The sequence below is a fragment of the Micropterus dolomieu genome, linkage group LG02 (assembly GCF_021292245.1).
Source record: "Micropterus dolomieu isolate WLL.071019.BEF.003 ecotype Adirondacks linkage group LG02, ASM2129224v1, whole genome shotgun sequence".
In the NCBI taxonomy this organism is placed as follows: domain Eukaryota; kingdom Metazoa; phylum Chordata; class Actinopteri; order Centrarchiformes; family Centrarchidae; genus Micropterus; species Micropterus dolomieu.
The window spans coordinates 17,111,942-17,135,660 of NC_060151.1; the positions used below are offsets into that span (position 1 = coordinate 17,111,942).

The following is a 23,719-nucleotide window of genomic DNA, read 5'->3' on the forward strand; positions in this document are numbered from 1 at the left end:
GACCAGTGTGTTTCCAGACATATACCTACACACTCCTACACACACACACACACACACACACACACACACACACACACACACACACACACACACACACACACACACACACACACATTTTCTCCATTTTTGTCCCAATAGTCTGAATAAAACAGTAGGGGGGAAAAAAGAGAATTGAAGAAAGTCGTCAAAATGCAATAATCCTCCCAGTTATCACCACGGTAATTAGACAGCATCTGGTTGTGTGGTATGTCTGATAATTATAGGCGGAGGTAATTGTACAGGACGGCTCGCTAGATTTTTCCCATCCCTGCCTATCCAGCCTGGAGCAGATGTGAAGGATTGCGGCGCTGCACATTTGCACTCTCATGCCTGTATTCCTGTTGTGTGCTAAACAGCAGTGCTGCAAGGAATGCATGCTGCATATTTGCCACAGTCGGCTTTGTGTGAGAATGTGGTGCCTTCACACACAGAGATGCATAATACATGCCATCAAGCAGAATGTTATATTTACATGCAAATAGAGCCAGCCACACATGGGCATTATGCCTGTGTGTGTGTGTGTGTGAAGAACACATGCTGCATGAATGCATGTAACCACAGACGGATGCAGAATGCAACGCTAAGACAGACCTCTGAGTGCCAGCAGGCTACTTGGCACTGAAGAAGATGATGCTTCAGAAACAGCAGCCATGCAGCAAAACTGGCAGGAGCTGGATTCTTCCCCAGTTACATAAGATACACAGCAAGAATAAAGGCTAAAGGGGGAGGGAGGGAAAGAGGAGGAAGGGGCACAAGGAGGGAAGAAGTAGAAGCCAAAATGGAAGCAAGAGGGATGTGTTCGGGAGAAAATATTGGGAGAGGAGGTGTGTGAGGTGCATCTTTTGCAGCACACCTTCAAAAGTAGCAGGGGGGTGCGACTGCTCCGGCTGCTATGGAAGAGAGGTGGCATTCGAATCTGACAGCACAGAGGATTTTAAATGGAGGGGATGGCAGAAATGGCCGCATGGAGAAGGGAGTGACAGAGAGAAACATGTCAAGGAAGATGGGAGGGAGGGGAGGGGATGATGAGACGGCAGCAGCATCCTCTGTGCTGCACAAGTGGAAGGCCAGGGGCTCTCTCTCTCCCTTTTCACATGAGTCAGATTAGTGAGAAACAGGGAAGGGGAAGTGTGGGGCATGTGTGCTGTACGTATGTTTTATGTACTGGATGTTGTGCATTTTGGCATTAGCATTGGTGATTTTGCACTTTTGCGTGTGTGTGTGTGTGTGTGTGTGTGTGTGTGTGTGTGTGTGTGTGTGGCCACTGGCAGCCCTCTGTGTGCCAAGTCACACTCAAAAAGCAGCTAGGGCAACCATCTGTGCAAGAGGGAGTGACTGGGTGAGAGGGTGAGTGAATGAAAACGTAACGTTGTGTGCAGGAGCCACAAGCTCCGGTCTCTTGGTCTGTGAGTGCTGCACTTTGTCTTAACTGTTTGGTTTTACAGTCTCTGTCATTAGGAAGTGTGACAAAAGAAGGCGGTAAGAAAAGACAAAAAAAGATAGAGGACAAAAAAAGGACAGAGGAGGGGCAGTCTGTTTGTCTTGTCTTTCTCCCTTTTGTCTCCCCTCCCTTTTGTTTTATCCCTGTCATTTTAGAGATGGGGCGTAACCATGGTTGTCAGGGGCTCACTAGAAAAACAACATGATGTTAGGAGAAAGCATGAGGCTGTCAGGAGTGTGTGTGGTTTTTTGTGGCAGGCATGCATGTTGGGTGTAAGGTGTGTGTGTGTGTGTGTGTGTGTGTGTGTAAAGCTCTGTGTTTTTTGTGCGTGTTTTGGTGACTCATCCCTCCATAAACAGTGATTGATGTTAATGTAGACCAATAATAACCAGCGGCTGTGTGAGCTGCTGCAACAAGGAGGGAAGGAGACGACAGGAAACGACAGGCTGAAATAACGGCAGGAAATGAGGGAGTGAAGAATTTTAGTAATGAGGAGGCGTGAGGAGGAATTGTGAGGGTGTAAACCTCTGAAGGATACATGAAAGAGCTTTAAACAAATGAATATACACAAACACAAACACACATATATCCACACATGCATCTTTCACTGTTATGCCCTCTGGGGTCTCAAGGAAATAAATAATGAAATTTCACAAGTTGTAAACAACCGCTGCCTTATCTTTTTTTTTAATGGACATTACGACAGACATATCAAAAGCCTGTAAATAAATGGATGGATGCAATGCCTTTGTGTACATGTGTGTATTTGGAAATTTGGGGCAGAATTGAACCACTTGTTTTGATAGAGAGAGTTGCCGTAGCCTCTCTGAACATATTGTGTTACTGCACTAGATGAGTGAGTTTAGTCCCCAGTAATGTTAAGGGTGTTATTAATAACACACACAACCCTATTTTGTGCCTGGAGTTTGAAACAGCATTTCAAGATTTCAGTAACATGGAGTCATGGACACACCTTATATGCAAAAATATTGTTAATAGGTTTACTGTCTTCACCTCATAGCAGTCCTAGCGGAATTATCCAGATCCTTCACTTAAGTAAAAACACTAATACCTCACTGTAAAAATACTCCATTACAAAGAAAAGTGAGATACCGATTTCTATTACTCGTGCATTAATGTGTAAGCAGCATTTTACTGTTGTAGTGGGTTGAGGTGGAGCTAATTTTACACTATATACTATATATATTTTATAAAGAAAATAGTGAGAAATGCCTGTCACCATTACCAAGAGCATCTTCAAATTGCAAAAAAAATGAGTCAGTTTACCATAACTTAAAGACAAGGAAAAGCAGCAAATCTTCACTTTTGAGAAGCTTGAACCTTGAAATGACATTTTTGCTTGAAAAATTACTTGAAATGATTATTCAGTTAAAAAACTGTTTGTTTCTGTTGATCGACTAATCATTTCAGCTCTAAATCTTTAATATACTCTCTGGTAGTTATCTATAACAGTCCGTCATGTTTTATAAGCTCTACATTTATTTTGTGTGTAAAATTGATTTGTAACATAACCAGTAACTACTGCCATCAAATAAATGTAAGGAAGTACAATAATCCTACTAACCAAACCCTGAAATGTAGTAGAGTAGAATTGAAGGAAATGAATAAAGTAAGAAAAGTACAGTACAGGTACCTCAGATTTGTGCTCAGGTGCAGTACTTGAGTGATATTGACTTTGTTGCATTCCACAACAGTAGAAAATTTTGTACGATGCAATAAAGTGACAAATGATACAAGGTCTAGTCTATCTAGACTTCTTTCCACTTTTGTCCCCATTTTCATCACAATGAAATAAATCAGAGTCTCTGGGGATCTGTCTCTTTGTGGCTGTCTGCCCCACTTAATAAGCTCCATGCTGGAAGGACTGTGTGTGACCCATAGCCCTGGCTGGTGTGTATTTAAATCTACCACTCTCCCTTGACCGCCTGACCGTGTAACTCTCCCTGACTTACTGGCATGAAAATGAAGCTTGGGATAGCCAGTGTCCTTTATGTGCTATGTAAATATTGTGGTACAGTCTATTTGTGGACACCGGGAGATATTTTATGTCAAAACTACAGCGAGACTGAAATAAACAATCCAAAGTCTAGCTTCAAGCATTGAGAGGCTGGAGAAAAGTGTGTGTGTGTGCATGTTCCTTTTCAAGAGCAGATTGTTTGACACACTAATGTATGAACCAGCTTGGAAAGAATTTCTGAAAGCTTAGCAATGTAGTGGAGAGACAGTTGACAGTAACCTGGCAAAATGTTGTGTGTGTGTGTGTGTGTGTGTGTGTGTGGTTTTGTGGTGGATTTAAATACAGATCAACCTGTCATAAAACACACAGCTTGTCAGCTGAAACGACAGCACTGATCATCCCAGCAAAGACCTCCAATGAAACGAAAGAATGTGTATTTGTGTGAATGTGTGAGTGTGTGTGTGTGTGTGTGTGAGTGTGTGCATGGCTGTCTGACAGTTGTGATGAATAAAGGAATAGGTAAACTGAGACAGCATTGATTTCGCACACTGAGTGCTGCTGTTTTTTTATTCCTCACTGGGACACAAAAGTATAGGAGTGTTTGTACTTCGGGCTTGAGGCGCAGTGTATCTGTGCGGTGTATTATGCATTGTCTCACGCCTTGCTAGATGCCCTTAGATGCCTGATAGTAAGCGTAACTGCTTGTACTCACTACTTCCCTTCTCTGTATCATAAAAATATTCACAATGCTGCAGCTTTCCTGTCAGTCCTCCTGCAGTCGGTTCACTGCACAAGACTGGACAAATAATACACCTGAAACCCTCTTCGGAAGCATTGTAGGTGCTCCAACTCTGACCTCACATCTCTGTGAATCAGCGGAAGGCAGCTTATATGGGCCTTTCTGGGTTTGAAGGTATTTTTCTGCTATGTGTATGTTGGAAACTTAAAGGTGTTTGAAACCTTAAAGCTTTTAAAAGGTTCAAAAGAGGCCAGGGCTATGGGCTACTATTGGTGAAACAGGATGTGTGTGTTTGCTTGGAAAGGCTTAGGTCATTCACCCTGCATGAACTGCTGTCCTTTGTTTCCTCTCTAAAACACAGCAGTGGCTGATTGTCTGTATTGTCACTCACAGGCGGATGACTGCTAAGGGAATGACTGACTGCTCAGCTTGGTTGCTTTCCAAACATTTATGACCACAACGACACCCTCTCTTTCTCTCTCCCATTTCTCTCCATTCCTTTGATTTGTCCATCCTTGCTCCTTCATCTCTCTCTGTCTGTCTTCTGGTCTGTTGATCTCTCAGAGATGGCGTTCCTCCCGGTTCTGTTCCTGCTGCTGCTGACTGTTGCTCATCGTGCCGCTGGTCAAGACCCCGAGGACCCAGAAGCTCTCCCAAGAGGCTGCGGCTGGGGCCTTGTGCGTCCCTACACCCTCCTTTGTGACCTGGACTCCATATGGGGTGTGGCTGTCGAGTCTGTGGCTGCTGGTGGGGCGCTGACTGCCGTCTTGCTAGCCCTAGTCCTGCTATGCCGTTTGCACCACATCGGTGAGGCTGAGAAGCGCAGTGCTGTGGGACCCATCCTCCTGCTGCTCCTTGGCATCCTTGGCTTGTTCGGCCTGAGCTTTGCTTACTTGATCGAGCAGGATGAGTCTTTATGTCTGCTCCGCAGGGCCCTGTGGGGTCTCCTGTTTGCTGTCTGCTTCTCATGCTTGCTGGTGCAGGGTGTCCGACTGCATAGGCTTGGTCGTGAGCGACGGAGCCCTGGCAGCTGCGCCCTAACAGGCCTTGCGTTGGGTTTGAGTGCTGTGCAGGGTATCATTGCCGCGGAGTGGCTACTTCTGACCGTGCTGAAGGAGGGACAAGCTGCCTGTCTGTACCTGCCAGTGGACTTCTCACTAGCCTGCAGCTACGTGCTAGCCCTCCTACTAGCCGCACTCACTGCCGCCTCCCTAGCGCTATGTGGAAAGACACGTCAATGGCGCTGCAATGCCATCTGGCTGCTCGTGACATGCCTGCTGTCGCTGCTGCTGTCGGTGACCTGGGTGGGCTTCTATCTGTATGGCAACGCCTGGCTGGGGAGGTACCCAGACTGGAATGACCCGGCACTGGCCATTGCTTTAGTGGCTCAGGGCTGGCTGCTGCTGATATTCCACGCCATTCCTGAGTCCCACATCTGCCTGAGACCTCCTCCACAGCCCACTGCCCCAGATTACTTTGACACCTCCCAGAACTCGACACGGATGAGGGAGACCAGCTTCGATGAAGACATCCCTCTCTCTCACAGGCAGTTTGTGGAGAACCAGGGCTACGGATACAGTGACGAGAACGCCGCAGGTACAGTGCAATCCAATATTTTACAGTAGACAGGCGTAATATGTGTGGAAAGGCTGTAGGTGGAATGTAGGCCAGAATGAGTAATAGAACACCAGGAAATATCCACATGCGTGGCTAGAAATAAGTACAGGAGGAAATATCTGTGGTGCAGGATTACAGTGTTTCTTCCTTCGGTGATGTGGTGAGTCATAGCAAGTAATCTCTGTCCGCCTCTCCGTCTATTCCATGCCAGGTTTGAGGAGTGGTAGCAGTGCCGCGCAACACAACAGTAACACCGCTGCCAGGCCCAGTGCTCCTTTCCGCAGCAACGTCTATCAGCCCACTGAGATGACCATGATCCTGAACGGGGGAGCGGTGAGTACATCCGCCCAGTCACAGGTACACGCCGCTTACATGCCGCTTACACGCCGCTCTCTCATTTGTCCACGCCAACAAGACCGCATGCACATTTGTGCGTTCCGGACCGTACACCATTGCACAAGAATGAGGGACGGGTGTGAGCCATAAACTACTTTGAGGGTGCATGGTCAGGTGCCTGTGTGTGTTGTATTTTGTGGGCACATGCATGGATGGGTTTGTCACAAATGGTCACTCATCTGACATTGATTTGTGTATGGGTGAGTGTGAGAGAGCTCCCATGTGCTCCTGTGCGTGTAAATAAGCTGCGATGCTATCTGCCCGCTGAGTTATGCGACTGTCCGCTGGCCACCCCTTTCATTTTGCAAGATGAATGTGCACTCTTGCTGGCACAGGTGAACTTATTTCCAGCCACTGGGTTATGAATTAAGCCTGCCACACAACAGCACAACACGGCACCTCACACACCACTGGGGGCTAAAACGCTGAAGCAACACTCTCTACTGACTAAAAGATAATTTGTAGTCACTATTCCTAGAGATTGCAGCTAGACGTGCTGATTTAGCTGACAAAGAGAATGCAGAGACCTCCTTAAACTGCTCTGCATAAAATATCATTAGTTTTCAGTGTCTCTGTTTACAAGACATGTGTGTTTATTTATACAGCATGTTTTATACTCAAGTGCTTTGCACAAGGCATAAAAGGTATTAAAGGAAAAATTTACACATAGCAATTTAAAATGAATTGAAATGATAAAATAATTAAATAGAAGAGAGCATAGGATGGAAGTGCAAGGTGGATAGTAGTCTACGTGTGTAAGATTGAGTTAACTATATAGTTTGACATGATAGATGTCAAACTATAGAAAACATTGATATATACTCACTTGACTGTATGGTAAATATAAAGCTAGCGCCAGTAGTTAGCTTAGCTTAACACAAAAAGACAGGAAATAGGGGAAACAGCTAGCCGGGCTCTGTCCAAAGGTAACAATAAACACCTAGCACACACAAGATGTCATTTTTACACTATACAGACATGAGTGGTATCTATCGTCTCATCTGACTCTCTGCAAAAAAGCAAATAAGCTTAGATCCCAAAGTGTCTGTTGTTTGAAAGTTTGGCCAGGTCTTATATTGCCTGTAAGTTTGTTCCAGCTTTATAGAGCATGAGTAAATGTTGCTGGGACAAAATCTGGGACAGTTTGAGAGCTACCAGATGATTCAAAAGTGTTTATTTTAAAGTAAAAGACAGTCAGAGATGTATTTTGTCCTAAATTACAGAGAGATTTGTAGACAAGCATGAGTAAAAAAGTGAAAATGGGACCTTTACAGCTGCTGTTTGCATGTGTGTGGAGATGCATGTGTGAGTATGCGACTCTATCCAGGTTGTTTATCATTTACAAACTTTATTTTCCTTCTACAGGTGCCCTCTGCCCCTCCAACCTACACAGGGAGGCAGCTGTGGTGAGTGAGAGGATTGGAAAGAAGATGTGTGGTAAAAAAAAACAAATGAGGAGAAGAAGAGGATGTAGAGGGTGAGGAGGGACGGGGTCCAGGACGAGAAGCCCGCCTGGTTGTATTGAACTTAAAACATGGATGCCAAAAAGGCCCTTTCACTCTGTGTACAGACTTAAACACTGACTGTGTGCCAATCAACTATTGTATGAGTGCATGTGTGAGAGTGCGAGAAAGTAGGGTATGGAGGACAGAGCTAAAGCTCTTCTAGCACACAAATCTCTATAGAAGGGTTGAGAAACTCATAATGTGCCCAGCAAGTAGCAAAACAAAACACACACTGACTCGGATCTAAAAACATCAACATGCAGTATTCTTTTCTTATTGTTTGATTTGCTCCCCTGAGACTGCAGCACTGTAAGCATCCTTGAAAACTGTGAAATATATCGCTTTTCCCTGCTCTCTCGCTCATTCCTGTCAGTCAGGATGTCTTTTTTTCTGCTGCTCCTCACAATGCTGGCGCTCAAGTGGAAACATTTGGCTCTGTCCTCCATCCATCCAAAGCGTAGGTGAAGACAGAGTACATGGGCAACTGTACAGTGTGAGCACATCCCTCTTAAAAAGAACCCAGCCTCTGTGGGTGTGTATGTAGAGTATGTAAGAGGAAAACGTTTGTGTGTATTCCCGGCACCACAACTCTACCACTCCAATCAACCATGCCTCTCCAGACTGTTACCCCTCTCCTTCCTCCTTGTCTCTCTCTGTTGCCGGTTAGCATTTCTCTGCGCCGTCTGTGAGCATAACACATAACTTTTCTCACCTTGCCTCATCCTCTCACCTGCATGGACACTTTGCAAAATGTGAAACAAACTGTGAAGCCTTGCGGTTGGAAAAGAAGTTTCCCCTTTGACCGCGCACACAACAAGAGCAGCCTGGAGCACCAGAACAGAGGGATCACAAGCTGCTAATGAACTGCTGTTAGATATATGCGCGGCGTAGAGTGGATTCTGATTGGACAAGGAGGGTGTCAGTCATCAGTGGGGAGGCACCGCTTCATGTATCTAGGTCACACTACTGTGTGCTGCTCTCCCACATCTCCAGTGGCCACTGGCGGTTTGAACCAGCCAGGAGAAATTGTCACTTTATATCAGCAGGAAACAGAGCAAGAAAATTAAATGGTTCTCCTGTTCTTAGTTCATCAGTGTTTGTGTGTGCGTACATGAGTGTTGTGATTTCATGAGCGTCATGAGTTGACGGGGTGAAATTAAAAGTCAGGGTTGCTTTCTGGTGCTAAATATTCCTCCGCATGACTTCCCAGTGAGGCACCGAACTTACAGGAACAACACTGATGCAGATACAGTAGTCAAACTGTGAGTGACAGACTATATATAGAGCCGTGGCTGGTGTGTTGAGATATCCTAGAGCCTTAGAAAGATCAGATTAACTGTGCAAGGTAGAAAGAGGGAGATCAAATGGATGGAAAGAGCGAGGAGGAAGGAGATAGCGGGAGGAGGTGCGAGGGGTGTCTATGCGACAGTGAAATCTCTGCAACTTCCTTCAGTCAGTCAGATCTGTGTGAGAAAATGGCTCCCCTGGTCTGTCTGTCCCTCTGTGTGTGTTTTTGTGTGTGATGTGGGGGCGGCCCATGCTGCTCTGCTCTATGTGGTTGTCTTCTTCATCTTGTAAAGCGTCTCTCCCTCCTCTTCCTGAGTCTCCTCCTCCTGTCTCTCTGTGGTCGGCTATAGCTCAAGTCCCCGTGCCAAGAAGGACTCTTGTTTCATCAGAGTCTCTGTTTCACGCCGTCTCCCTTCATCATGACACCAGCTCTCTCTTCACCCGAGATGCTGTGTACATAGTAGTGCTATAAAGCTTTGCTTGCTTGTTTACTTTTTTATTGTTTTTTTTTTTTTTTTTAACTGTAGGCTGAGTTTAGACACCAGTGTCATGTGACTGACTACTGCAAACTGTTTTTATCTGGGGGGGGGGGGGGGGGGGGGGGTTTGCTTTGTGTTTATACATTTGCTTGTTGTTACATATGCTTTTATTTTTCTCTTGCTGGTGTCTTTTTTTAACTAGCATTATTTTCGAACTGTTTTGCCAACACTAGATTTGCTTTTATTTTTTTGTTTGATTAATGTTCAAGGAAATGATATGAGTCGTCATTTATAGGAATTTCCTTTGGTAAATCTGCGCAGTATTCTCAGTCCAGACAAAGGTCCACTCATTACTATAACAGTTATGGGGATACAGACATACTTTTTTTTCAGAAAAAACAACAATGGCTGTGAATAACTTTTGGCACTTCATGCTGTAAACAATGACATATTCTGTGATACTTTAGGGATAATAAAAAAACACAGCAGGGAGGGTTGAAAAACTAATTTCAAGCCCACCAAGAGTCACTAAACAGTCACTAAACCTGGTCTCTAAACAACCCTCGAATATAAATAGACTATGGGTCAACTCTTGACTGCTGCTGTATGTTTATGTCTTACCCACTGGCTATTCTAAAATACAACAGGTACCGGCAGGCCAGCTCCATGCCCAAAGAGAGCATGACCCGCTATGTCAGGCTCTGTTTGGGCCAACCCTGGTCAGAGACAGGCTACGAGCCCCAGATCCGTGGGTCGTAGCCCATGAAGAAGAACTGCCCACAGGGTTTTGGGTGGTCAGCAGTAACAAGACAAACACCAGTCTCAATTCTCAGAGCAGAAGGGGGAGGGGTTTCAGTTCTTGTGATGAATTCACTCAATGTGGATTTTTTTTAAAAAAAGAACATGTGACTTTGTAGATTTTGCACTTGTCGACTACCTATCTGTGCATGCTTATCACCATTTCTACATGTAAGACCTTTCTCAGACGTACTTTTGAATACTAACTCTATTTATGTAAGGGTCATGTGACAGCAATCATAATTTCATTGTATATCAGAGGACACACTTAATGTCTGTGCTTTCTTAAACACAAAAGAGATCTGGCTTTTGAGAAGCAAAGAGATTAAAGTCAGGGGAAAGTGGTCCAAAATAGTATGATTCCCCAAAAAGGAACAAAATGCCATCATCACTGGACCTAATAATAACTTCCTCTGTTAGTTTGAAGACTCAAGGGTAAAAAAAAAGAGAATCTTCTGACTGATATCGTCTGTGTTTGAAATCAAATAGACTGTGGTGAAATTTGCACAAAACTTCTATATGTTAAGTTTGTCATCCCTGGGCAGCCCACTGAACACCCATCCTTCCCTGGGTTTGACAAGTCCTTGCCTGTCCTCTCCTGATTTGTCTTGCCTTCAGACTGTTCCAACAGGGCAGCTGACAGGGGTGATATTGGTTTTCACAGCTGTGACTGTGCAGTGACGCAGCATGCCTATGTATAGAACTTTATTCCCCTGATTAGAAAAAGAAAAAAAAACAGTTAACTCTCTTGTTTCTGTAACTGAATCAGGAAAAAAAAAAGTTCAATAAAAGTGTCATGTTTGTAGTTAACTTTTAATTGAATGTGGTGTTTTTCCCCCCCATGTCAGTGACATATTATTATTCTGAAGCATATTGAAATCAGTGTACTCACAGTATCACGGTATTCATAGCACTTCACTTTTTCCACATTTTATGTTACATGCTTATTCCAAAATGGATGAAATTCATTATTTTCCTAAAAATTCTACAAACAAACAATACCCCATACTGACAACGTGAAAGAAGTTTGTTTGAAATCTTTGCAAATTTATTAAAAATAGAAGAAGAAAAAAAAAAAGGTCATGTAAATAAGTTTTTACAGCCTTTGCTCAATACTTTGTTGAAGCACCTTTGGCACCAATTACAGTCTCAAGTCTTTTTGAGTAAGATGCTACAAACTTGGCACACCTATTTTTGGGCAGTTTCTCCCATTCTTCTTTGCAGGACCTCTCAAACTCCATCAGGTTAGATGGAGAGCATTCAATCGGGTTCAAGTCTGGGCTCTGGCTGGGCCACTCAAGGACATTCACAGAGTTGTCCTGTGAGTTGTCCTTGTCATATAGCCACTCTATTGTTTTCTGAGATTCAGAGCGCTCTGGAACAGGTTTTTATCAAGCATGTCTCATTGTACATTGCTGCATTCATCTTTCCCCTGATCCTGACTGGTCTCACAGTTTCTGCCAATGAAAAACATCCCCACAGCATGATGCTGCCACCACCGTGTTTCACTGTAGGGGTGATATTGGCCAGGTGATGAGAGGTGCCTGGTTTCCTCCAGACATGACGCATGTCAATCAGGCCAAAGACTTCAATCTTTGTTTCATCAGACCAGAGAATTTTGTTTCTCATGGTCTGAGAGTCCTTCAAGTGCCTTTTGGCAAACTCCAAGCGGGCTGTCATGTGCCTTTTACTGAGGAGTGGCTTCCGTCTGGCCACTCTACCATACAGGCCTGATTGGTGGAGTGCTGCAGAGATGGTTGTTCTTCTGGAAGGTTCTCTCTCCACAGAGACACGCTTTTTCAGAATGATCATCGGGTTCTTAGTCACCTCCGACTAAGGCCCTTCTCCCCCCCGATTGCTCAGTTTGGCCAGGCGGCCAGCTCTAGCAAGAGTCCTGGTGGTTCCAAACTTCTTCCATTTATAGACAATGGAGGCCACTGTGCTCATTGGGACCTTCAATGCTGCAGAAATTTTTCTGTACCCTTCTCCAGATCTGTGCCTCGATACAATCCTGTCTCAAAGGTCTACAGACAATGGACTTTATGGCTTGGTTTGTGCTCTGACTTGCACTGTTAACTGTGGGACCTTATATGGACAGGTGTGTGCCTTTCCACATCATGTCCAGTCAACTGAATTCACCACAGGTGGACTCCAATCAAGCTGCAGAAACACACAAGGATAATCAGTGGAGACAGGATGCACCTGAGCTCAATTTTGAGTGTCATGGCAAAGGCTGTGAATACTTACATATATGTGCTTTTTTTCTTTCTTTTTTAAAAATAAATTTGCAAAGATTTCAAACAAACTTCTTTCATGTTGTCATTATGGGGTATTGTTCATCCATTTTGTAATACATGAATGTTTTAAATGTGGAAAAAGTGAAGCACTGTGAATATTTTCTGGATGGACTGTACTTGACTTTTAAGGCTCATACGGATATGGATATTTGAGAGCTATTTTTTAACAGAAATTCAGAAATTATACATTTTTGATAAGGATCCCTTTAATCAGGTTATTTAACACCAAGATATAGTAAGTGGGGCATGTTATTTAAACAATAAACTTGTCGGTGGTCTATGTTGGATAAACTATGTAAAGGAGATTCTGTGTGTATTATTTGATTGGGTTTTAATCAAAATCTCCATGAATTTCAAGAAATCTAAGAAAAAAATTATTTTATACTTTAAAACGTCTTTGTTGAAACCCTGAAATAAATAGTTAGATGAGAAAATTGATAGCACTTTGATGTTCAGTAAATACACCATGTGCATAGCTTAGCGTACCACAAAGACAGGAAATGGGAGAGACAGCTAATGTGTACAAAAAGTTTTTGTATAGATTAATCAAGGGAGATACATGTTAATTAGTGTGCTTTAGAGGTGCTGGTAGGCTGATTTTGTTACCATTGGACAGAGCCAAGATAGGTCCCTGTTTCCAATCTTTATACTAAGCTAAGCTAACCAGTTGTTCGCAGCTTCATATTTCCTCATACGATTATTGGAGTGTTATCAATCTTCTCATCTAACTCTCAGTAGGAAAATGAATAAGCATATTTCCCAAAATGTCAAAGTTTTTAAAAATAATAACAATGTAAGAAATGACAATGTGAAAGGGGTCACTTCTGTACCAGTCTATGTTCTATACCCCATTTACAACTGGTACTAAAATGTGATCTATATCCGGACACATTATCCAGGTAAGGAAAACTACAACGTTAATATTATATTCTACAGATATTTGTTTTTAGCTAAACATAAAACACAGTTTTATCACCTAAATCTGCAGCTCTTCTCAGCTTTACAGAGCTTTATATTGAGTTTCACCTGGTTTAGCTGTCTAGTCTGCAACTTTACTGTTTTGGTACACTCTCATGGCATCATTAATCGGCTGCCGCAATCAGCTGTTTCCCAGCAAAAAAGCTCTAAAAACCCACTACACACTGCCTGCTCAGCAGCAGACAGGCACAGTCAGCGACTAACCGGTGAACACAGTGGAGCATTTAGCAGCTAAAGATCCAGATATTTCCCTCAGGAATTGGTGGAGACCAAAAATGGAGCTAAAAAGGGAGTGAATCTTGGACTAACATCAATCAGGTAGACAGAAATACGACTCAAAATGATTCATAATGTTGCTCTGTATCTGCTGGATGTGCAAAGCAAACAGAAGTTGGTCATATTCCACCTAAAAGGTGCTATGTCAATGTTGCGTTCATAATTTGTTTCTGCTGCTCCCAGGTGGACAGCTATTGCAGGTTTGCTGTTCGACAGGTCATTTAGAGTGTTTTTATAAAAAAGTATGATTTTGGAATCCATCTATATGTTTTCCCTTCGATCCTAAAGGTCATGTAGCAGTATTTAAAAATGTTTTAGTCAGTAGCTCGTACTTTAATATTTATTTTGTACCCTAAAATTGTAGTCAACTGCCTTTAATTTATCCCTATAACATCTTACATATTTGAGGGGTTTGAACAATGTTTGGCATACTGTTTACATCTAAGTGTAAAGCCTTAAAGTTAGTGTATCTTATAATTAGTATATTCCTAGACCTCACAAACATACAGTCTCTTAACTCAGGATCGCCATGTGTAAATGCAGTCGTATTCTACAGTTCCACCTTCAACCTTGGAAACACAGACAAACCAGTTGTTTTCTGGCTTTGCTCGGGCAGCCTGGTGCCCACTCCCTCCTGCTGCTGTGTGATCTAGTTTCAGTCGGGCCCAGTGCTGCCAGACTCTGTGGAGCTGGCTGCACTATCAGATGTCGCCAGAATGAAATGGGCTGTTTTATCACCTCACCCAGTGGCAGCTGTCTCCCAGGCATCCACATACCTGCAAAGGGAGATACATGACCCTCCACATGCCTCACTCTGAGGCGGTGTGCATCAGGGGCTGGGACGGTCAGGAAAGCTGTCCATCACAGGACCGCCACCTTGCTGCTCTACAGAGACACTGGAGGGGAAACCAGAAGTATCCTCTCAGGATTCAAAAAGTGACGGAAATATGCCAGAAGTGCACTTTATCCTCCTAGTTTAATTGACACACAGTCAGGAAAATACAGTTTTAACTTGCACAGTCTTTGAAGTGGCCATCAAGGAGAGCAAAGACCTGCCGAGTCTGTTGAGCAGCATGTGGTCTTTTAATCCTAAATATTTTTGCAAACTGAACTTTCCATGCCTGATTCGTGACATTTGACAAGGCGCAAAAAGAGACAGCAGGGGTGATGCAAAATTAATTACTTTTCAGTACATTTTGCGAAAGACCAAAACCATTGATAAAAAAATACATAATACAGTATGTAAAAGAAATGTATGAAAAAAATACACAAGCAAATTCACAGACAGTCCTGAAAACATAAAACACATAAGCTACTGTATAATGTTAAAAATACGGTAAATAGGGTACAATGTTCAACTTGCCTTACTGAGGTTAACTTTCAATCCAAACAGTGTCACGGGATATTTAACAAGGTTATTATCACTTATAAAATACTGAGATCTAAGGGAAATATGGGATATTCCTTTTTGTTGCTCTGTCAGATAGTTTTCAATCGTCCACCAGTGATCTTTTTTTTTCAAATGATCTCTTTCCCTGACAGGCTAATTTCCTTTTCTGACAAACAGGATAGAAAGTGCTGCTTCGCACGCAGAGTCACTTTTCATTCTGCCCTCAGTTCCGGGCTTGAACAGAAATTCTATAACCTCTTTTGTGGAGTGATATCTATTGCTAAGGAAAAAGGAAATGACAAGCCAAAGGAAATACGATTGGGTTATCTTCCAGCTAGAGGTGCTGTGAGAAAGCATGAAGTCTGTTACGAGGGGCTTTTCTCCCGACAGTGTAATATGTGACCCGTCCTTTATGCTGTTCATTTGCTGGGTGAGACTTGTGAAGGGAGGTGATCCATCAAAAAGGCAATGAAAGCAATCAACTAATTAGACATGGATCTCAGACGATAAATCCCTGCCTGGCCATTTCAAACTGGTTACAGGCGTTTTTAATTGCTTGTTTGACTGATCATTTTGGTCAGTTTGACATCAGCCTCACAGAGTTTAATAGCCTTTAAACACCAGAAAAACTTTGTACACAGAGCTAATGAGTTCAATTAATAGTACCACCAGTCTAGCTCTGGTTTTGAGTTCCTAGTACAGACGGAGATTCTGCAGCCGGGGATTTGTCACCAGGCTCGGATACAGCCAGGAAACCAGTCAGTGATGGTGTGGAGGCCATTTTCTCCATGCTGTGCAGGCTGGGGGTCAGCAACTCACCTCCCTCATGGGTCAGCTGGGCGGTGGGGGTGTAGACCAAGGTGCTCTGGGGGCTGGGTGAAATTACATGGATGGACACGTGTGAGTTGCCGGGCTCTGGGCTCTCTGGAAGATCTGTCATGGCAGAGCCAACTGGAGACAAACAAGAACTGCATCCTTAATATGACCAGGTTCATTGTGGTTTTAAGCAGACCGTAAAAAATGTTCATCATTTAGAAATGTGCACGGCACAACTCAATAATATGCCTTAATTTTTGAGAGTCTTGCAATTCTGCTGCACTCTGCTGAGGAGGACACAGTTCAGAGCCCACAAGGCTTTTTTGTGTCAGGTTTTATAGACAAGATTTTGCACAAATTTCAGTTTCTAGCACAAATGTTGCAATGAAAAATACCAATGAAACATTTTAGAAAGAACTGTTTACAACCCCCCTTTTTATCTGTAAAGCAAGGTCATCTAATCATACTTTGAGCGTCCTGTTTTTACATACATACAAAAGTACATTACTTTTTAAAGGCCTATAATGGTGGCACAATTAGTTTCTAAAAAATAAAAATATTGAAGTTGTATTATTTGCAATTATAGATTACAGGAAACAATATTTTAGAATATAGGAAACAATATTTTAATAAGCCCCCCCGCAAGTGAATCTGTTTAACAAACCATGATTCAGCCAGTTACTGACACTTTCTCACTGCGATGGCTGCAAGGCTATTGTGGCGGCCTTTTGTTATGTGTTATGTGCCAGTGAAATGCAATGGCTTTGACATTAGAGAATTGAAGCTATGATGAATAGACTGCTACATTTAATTAGACTGATACCTTTTATAGCACAACAAGAGCCACAGTCTAATTGTAAATGACGGTAGTGAAAAATGTTTTGCTTTATTTACACACTAATGACTGTAACTGTGTGTGTAAGTGTGGTTTTGAAAAGTGCTATTAACAGTTTGTTTTAAATCTTTGAGGTGCTTCACGATTACCATCTGTAGCATCAACATCTGCACTGATGCAACTCCTTAGTACACTGTTATTATCTAAAAATAAATGTCTTAGTTTTAGATATCATGACTGATACTTTTCATAATGTGCCATTTATAAACAAGGTGTGGCTGGTAGTCTGACTTATCACTATAATTAGCATTAGCAGGAAAAGTCTTTTCCCCAGCTAGTCAACTACACTGTTTTAACAGCGCTTGGAGTGACGGTAAACATCCAACATGTCAGGCAGTCAAGGAGAGTCATGGTGATTCATGAGCTGTTGAGAGCTGCACCTGCCCAACGAGCCGTGACCTGTTGACCTCGAAGTATCGTCCTGTGCCTGCTCTCCATGTTACTTTTCTCTCTCCCCTTTTGTTTTTCTCTCCATCTCTGACTAATTCTGATTTCAGACTGTGAAACGTGAAATGGCAGAAGAGGTATCGCATGCTGGTCTCCTCGGATCTAATGAGATGAGTGCAGCTGTTGCCGGATCGACTTAAAGAGCAGTATACAGTAAGGAGGGGGCTTCCCTAAATAATTTCTCTCTCTAACCCACCCTCTCTCTACTACAGTCCCAAACATGGGTCATTTATCAGTCAGTGCTGGAGGGCAGTGCTTGCTTCATTACATCCAAAAACAACAACGGGCAAAACTAGCAAACAAACTGCAACTTCAGCATCAGTCTCTTCCCCTCCCTCCCCGCCTGCTCACACATTTCTGGTTCTCCCTTAGTCTCATCCATTTGAGATTCTGTTGAACAGGTCTGGAAATGGCTTTCATTCAGGACAGTCTGGGCAGACTTTCTTGTACACTCTCTTTCAAACACACACACACACACACACACACACACAGCCCTCCATGCTATAATGTCAGGTCAGCAGTAGTGGTGCAGTAGCAGGAGCAGCAGTTAGCAGCAGCATCACAGTGTGGCTGTGGCACCCCGGTGGAAGAATGTTCGCTGGCTGCAGTGAGTGCCTTTGTTGTGTGGAATGTGTCAGTGTGGAAGAAATCTGTGTTTATGATGGCGTCATTGTTTGTGAGTGACAAAGACAGAGACACTCTGTGCTGTGAGTGAATGTTTGTCGTCATCTATATGCACATTCATTTAGAGGCTACAATCAATACTTATGGATGGATGGATCACACGACAACTTGAATGTGAAAGGGGTCACTCATAGTGGCAAACTCAGAGAATGATCACCCAACTCTGCTCTGCAGCTCTACAGAGATTTATAGTTTTGGTTTTTAGTCCCACAACTTTGATGTTGTGGTCCACTCTCACTGCTCTAATAGTGTCATTGTAAACACCAACAGGCAACTATTTTCAGCAAAAATGTTCTAAAAACCCACTGTACACTACATGCTCAGCACCACACAATGAAAAAAACCTGTGACTCTCGATATTAGATGTTCCCCCCGGGAGTTGGTGAAGAGCTACCCAGAGCTAAAGGAGAGTTAATTATTGGATTTAAATTCAACAGGTAGCCACAACTAACATAGTGCTAATGTTGCTCCATATCCGCTAGATGTATAAATTGGCAACTTTGCTAACAGGTTTTCATATCAACTTAAAAGGTGATAATCAGTCAGTGCTGTGTTCACAGTTTATTTCCGCTGTCTCCACGTAGCCAAACAAAATCAGTATTTGCAGGTTTAAGCAGCGTGTCCTCATACTGTAGTACATTCATGCTGCCATGGTAGTAAAGTGCAGTGGTTCCCAATTTAGTTTTGTATGATATCCACAGTGTGAACACATGTGAATCCAAAGAAGAGAAACTGATCCTGGAATTAAAAATAACAATACAATTATAACAACAACAATAATTATATTACACAAAGAGTCTACAGTTGTCCTAGCGGCTCTGTGAGGCTATACTAAGCTAAATGCTAACGCTGGCATTGCAAAATGCTCACAATGATAATGCTAACATGTTGATTTTAGCAGGTATAATGTTGTAATTGTTTATTAATTTATTTAAATTGTAATTTTAATTTAGCATCCTAGCATGCCATTTGCTAATTAGCACAGCTAAGGCTGATGGGAATGTTCCATCCATTGTTAACTGCTTATCCTGGGTCACGGGGGGCTGAAGCCTATCCCAGCTGACATTGGGCGAAAGGTGGGGTACACCCTGGACAGGTCGCCAGTCCATTGCAGGGCCACACATAGACAGACAACCACTCACACTCACACCTAAGGGCAATTTAGAGACACCAATTAACCTAGCCTGCATGTCTTTGGATGGTGGGAGGAAGCCGGAGCAGGAGAGAACCCATGCGGAGAACATGCAAACTCCACACAGAAAGGCCGGGGCAACCGGGGTTTGAACCCACAACCTTCTTGCTGTGAGGTGACATTGCTAACCACTGCACCATCGCGCCACCCGTGATGGGAATGTTATGCTTTTTAAATCAACATATTAGACACAAAATTTTGATCAGATGATGGCGCTAGAGGAAAAATTAAAAGATCACCAGTCACAAGGCTTCATCCCCTGGGCAACATGAATGTCTGTGCGATCCATCCAATAGTTGCTGAGATATTTCAGTCTGAACCAAAATGGTGGACCAAGGGACATTTCCATCCTTTGAGCTAAAATCAGTTTCAGTTCATTTTTTAAATACACGTATATTTTTTCAAATGAGCTGAACTTCGCCATAGTCTTTTCGTATATACCCTCTAGTAACTGCATATGAGTAAGTACCCCATAGTACAGGTTGGGAATCACTTGTGTGTGTCTCTTTGTGTGTATTTGTGTGTCTGCGAGTGTGTTCAAGGACAAAGTTTTGTCGCTCTTTTTGAGCTCTAATGCCAGTCAGTCACACTGGATATGGGCCTGCATTCTCAGCTGCTCTGCCCTTCATGTGTCCACACAGTACACACACACACACTATCATTTTATAGTTCTCTCTGTCTTCTTCTCCCTCCCTCTTCTCTCTGTATCTCTTCTCTTTCTTCACACGTATCCCCAACCTCTGCTCTTTCTCTCGGTCACACAATTACACCATGAGCCCTGCGGACATTTTCTTTCTCTCCTTCACTTGCAATCTTCTTTTTCTTTCTCCTCCTCACTCCCCCCTGTCTCTTTCTCTATCTCTGCGTCTGCCCTCATTCTCTCTTTGTGTCTCTGCTCTCAGAATTCACATCCCTCTGCTTTAACTTCAAAACCCCGTTGGGATGAATACGGTATCTCTGAAGTTTATGTAGTATGTGTGTAATTGTGTGTGCTATGTATATGTATATAGTACTGTATGGGTTGACATCTAAGCAGTGTAGCTGGTTTGTGTGAATGTTATCGTACGTTGGCATCCTGCCTGCCTATCAGCAGCTGTTGTTAGCCACGGGAGAAAAATCATGATCAATGGTATTGTGTTGCCAGCGAGCTTGAGGCCCGACATTCAGTGATACCGTGGGAGTGTGTGTATGAGTGTGTGCACTCACCCCGGCTCTCTCGTAGAACCCAGAACTGCTCGACAGTTTTGGCAATGTCACGGTTCTCTCTCAGTTCTTTCTGCCATTGGCGCAGCTCCTGCACATCTGGCCGTGCCCTGATCTGTAACACACAAACAGCACATGTGTGAAGGCAGCGTACATTCACATAGGCTGAAATAATCAATAACTTAAATTAAGTTGCAAGATAATCAGTAACAGTAAGCTGCCACTGTTGTGTAAAGTGATATGTTTTTAAGTAAGTATTGTATTATGTTTTATTGACCTGTTTGGCTAAATTACTGTGAGACACCACAACCTCCCACTGACAGCTGTTGTCAGGTCACATATCCAGTTGATAATGCTCATGCTCGAACTTCATTACTTCTGTCAATAATGCAGTTGAGTTCATATTATGTGGTAAATTCACAACATCCTTACTGTGTGCGATGAAGTGCATGAAACAACAAACATGCCATCACTATAATCAGTAACATCAATTTTTAAGGATTTTTAATACATTCCACCTAAACACTATCTGTACTCATTATTATTACTACTATTTATTCATTACCACTATTTATAATCACACTTCTGCCATATACTGTAAAATGCTGTACATTTTCCCCACTCTTATTTATATTTTTATATTGTATATTTCTTGATATTCTATTGGCCAACTTTCTATTATCATTTCTATTCCTTTACTTTGATGTGAAATGTGAGGAACTGTGACACAAGAATTTCCCCTCGAACAATTTATGATTCTGATTCTGATAATTAAAAACACTATTCAGAGTCCGTGTTTTTAGAAATGCATTGATTAATGTTTTACTTTCCCTATTGTGTATTATTTGTTCATTTCACTCTTATCATATTTTACTGTGGTGTATTTTATTCTCTATACATTACTTTCCTTGATTTTATATTATATTAACACATTATGTAGTACATTATATTAATTGCACAGCTGAAATGTTTTAATCTTGAATTTCCACCATTGTTTTTAGTAATGCTGTATAAATAAGCATAATTATTATTTTCTATAGTTTTTACATGTGGTAAGTTATAAATTGCCACTTTAACTTTAATGCTACACCTTTGCATAACATAGTTAAGAATATAGGCGAGTGTGTGTGTATAATTTAGCACACTACTGTATTGAGCTGTATTGTGGAAACTATGTCTGTCCCTGGTAATCTGCAGAGAAAGGCCGTCACTGCTGATGGTAATGAAGCGTGTTAACATGTATGACTGAGTGTGTTCGTGTATCGGTGTCCACATAGGTGGGTAAATGGGTCAAATTCTGCTGCAGATTCATGTCAATAAGCTGTCTCTGATTCTTCTCTTTGGCCAGTCCGTAGTTATGCTTTTGTTCTTGGAGGAAACTCCTGTAGTTGTTGTGTGTGTTTGTGGTGTGTGGGCTGCTGGCTTTCCTGATTACTAAACAGACTTGCTGTTTTAAAAAATATCCCAGAAGAGCTCAGATTCCTTTCCCTTCTTCATGTCCTCCTTCTACTACGACTTTTACTCTCTTTCCTTTTCTTCTGTCTCTCCTCACACTCAATCTCAGACACTATCTCCTCAACACCTTATTCTCCCCTCTTTCTCCCTCCCTCTCCTCTCTACTCTGTATTCTCTCCCACATCTCCTCTCTCCAGTCTTGTTTTCCTCTTACTCCTCCCTCTCCATTCGACCCCAACTTTCTCCCCAGTGCCTGCTTGAATGGCGACAATAATGTTGCTATTAGCAGTGGGTATGAAAGTGGGCCTGTTATATAAGCCTGGCACTGGGTTAAGGAATGGGTAAGACTAGCGGGCTCCAATAGTTAATTTACCGGGTTTCACAGTGCTACAGCAGCCTCTCTTGCTGGTGGGAGCAGAGCATAGAAATGGAAATGAGGGGTGAGGGTCAGGAGGGGTGGGGGGTATCGCTTATGTGTGTCTATTTGTCTGTGGCCATTTCCACTGTGTCACTTTCTATTGGTGTCCTGCAGAAACCTTATACCACCAGTTCTTCTTCTGTTGCGGTCAGCTACTGCTAAATGACGGGCGTATTTGACAGCCTTTGGATCAAATCAAAGTCTCAGTTCTTGGAAAGCTTTGCTTTTTTATTATGCATGCTTTCTGCAGGATGCTGACAGTTTGTGTTTGATAGCAGGAGACAAAGAGCTGAGCTGAGTGTGTGTGAGCGTTTTGAAGCCTGTCTGTGTGCATCAGCTGATTAGTGGTGTGGGTGGTGGGGGTATTGTTTTGACTGTGTACATCAAGGACTTTGTGTTTGTGTAGCTCTGTATGCTGTGTGTGAGCATATGTACATTTGAACGTGGTTTACAACACTAAATTGTGTTCTTTTCATCTATTCTTCCTCATTTGAATCATTATCAAATCAAACAGTATCTACAGTCAGGAGCTATAATCCTCCATGTCACTGTACACGTGACAGAATCCGTTTCAGTGTGCACGTGAGTCTGTCCTCTCATTCTGTGTGTATGCATGAAGGTTGGGATTAGAAAAAATTGTAAGGCATTGCAATGTACACAAGGCTGCGTGCACTAGACACGATTCATTTGACAAGCGAAAGCAAAGCCACAAGCAAACACACATATTCAAAATCAGACAAAATGCTATAAATAGGGACTCCATCCTCTTCCATCTCTCAAAGCCGACACCATCAGCAGCACAAGCAGAACCCCCATCACTCACACACAAAAACGTGTACAACCACAACCACACAGTGACACAAACTGTGCACACAATTGCCCTCTTTCTCGATCTCTCTCTCACACACACACACACACACTTCAATCCCACTGCAGAACCTTTCAAGCAGCCTTGCTTTTTGTGCAGAGCTGCCTGTGAGACTGAGCTCCTCTCCCATTCTCACACTCTGCAGCAGCACAATGGCTTCTGTTTGGAGGGACTGGCTGCAGTCACATCACCAGCCACACTGACAGGCTGCATAAAGACACAGCCTGCTCTTTCTACGCTTCGCACTCTATCCACCCACCGATCCATCATGTTTTTGTTGAACGATGTTTCAATAAGGGCTTAACCAGCTGAGCAACCTGTGATCTGATTCATGCCTTTGTAGACTCGGGCACAGTGAGTGGCAGCAATGTGTCCCTATTGCCCTCTGTAAGAACACTAAATTAGATCTGAAATACTCTCTATATCACAGATGATAGTGGATATCACGGGAGTACCTGATTCATGCTATGACCAGTCCAGACAGCGTGTCTCTATGGCCCTCCTGCAGGAGGGGGAAGTGA

General features: G+C 42.9%; 2 protein-coding genes across 9 annotated transcripts in view; one reads left to right on the forward strand and one right to left on the reverse strand.

Moving 5' to 3' along the window:
- Window positions 1–8,795, forward strand: part of gprc5ba (G protein-coupled receptor, class C, group 5, member Ba) — a 14,040-nt gene extending 5,245 nt beyond the window's left edge. The window contains exons 2-4 of the mRNA XM_046029081.1: window positions 4,762–5,793; window positions 6,026–6,147; window positions 7,576–8,795. Of these exons, the coding sequence (XP_045885037.1) occupies window positions 4,764–5,793; window positions 6,026–6,147; window positions 7,576–7,620 (1,197 nt within the window). The 5' untranslated portion in view covers window positions 4,762–4,763 and the 3' untranslated portion in view covers window positions 7,621–8,795. The remainder of the gene's footprint in view (window positions 1–4,761; window positions 5,794–6,025; window positions 6,148–7,575) is intronic.
- Window positions 1–23,719, reverse strand: part of iqck (IQ motif containing K) — a 51,192-nt gene that overhangs the window by 21,331 nt on the left and 6,142 nt on the right. For 2 of the 8 annotated variants that reach the window (XR_006821611.1, XR_006821616.1), the window contains exons 9-11: window positions 20,461–20,572; window positions 16,040–16,171; window positions 14,607–14,726 (exon numbers count right to left, since the gene is read on the reverse strand). Coding sequence is in view for 3 of the 8 variants with exons in the window: in XM_046029094.1 (XP_045885050.1) it covers window positions 16,040–16,171; window positions 20,461–20,572 (244 nt within the window). In the remaining 5 variants the exon portion in view is untranslated. Of the gene's footprint in view, window positions 1–10,820; window positions 10,993–12,122; window positions 12,440–14,606; window positions 14,727–15,900; window positions 16,172–20,460; window positions 20,573–23,719 lie in introns of those variants that run through there. The other 6 variants (XM_046029094.1, XM_046029099.1, XR_006821613.1 and 3 more) reach the window with 5 other exon arrangements.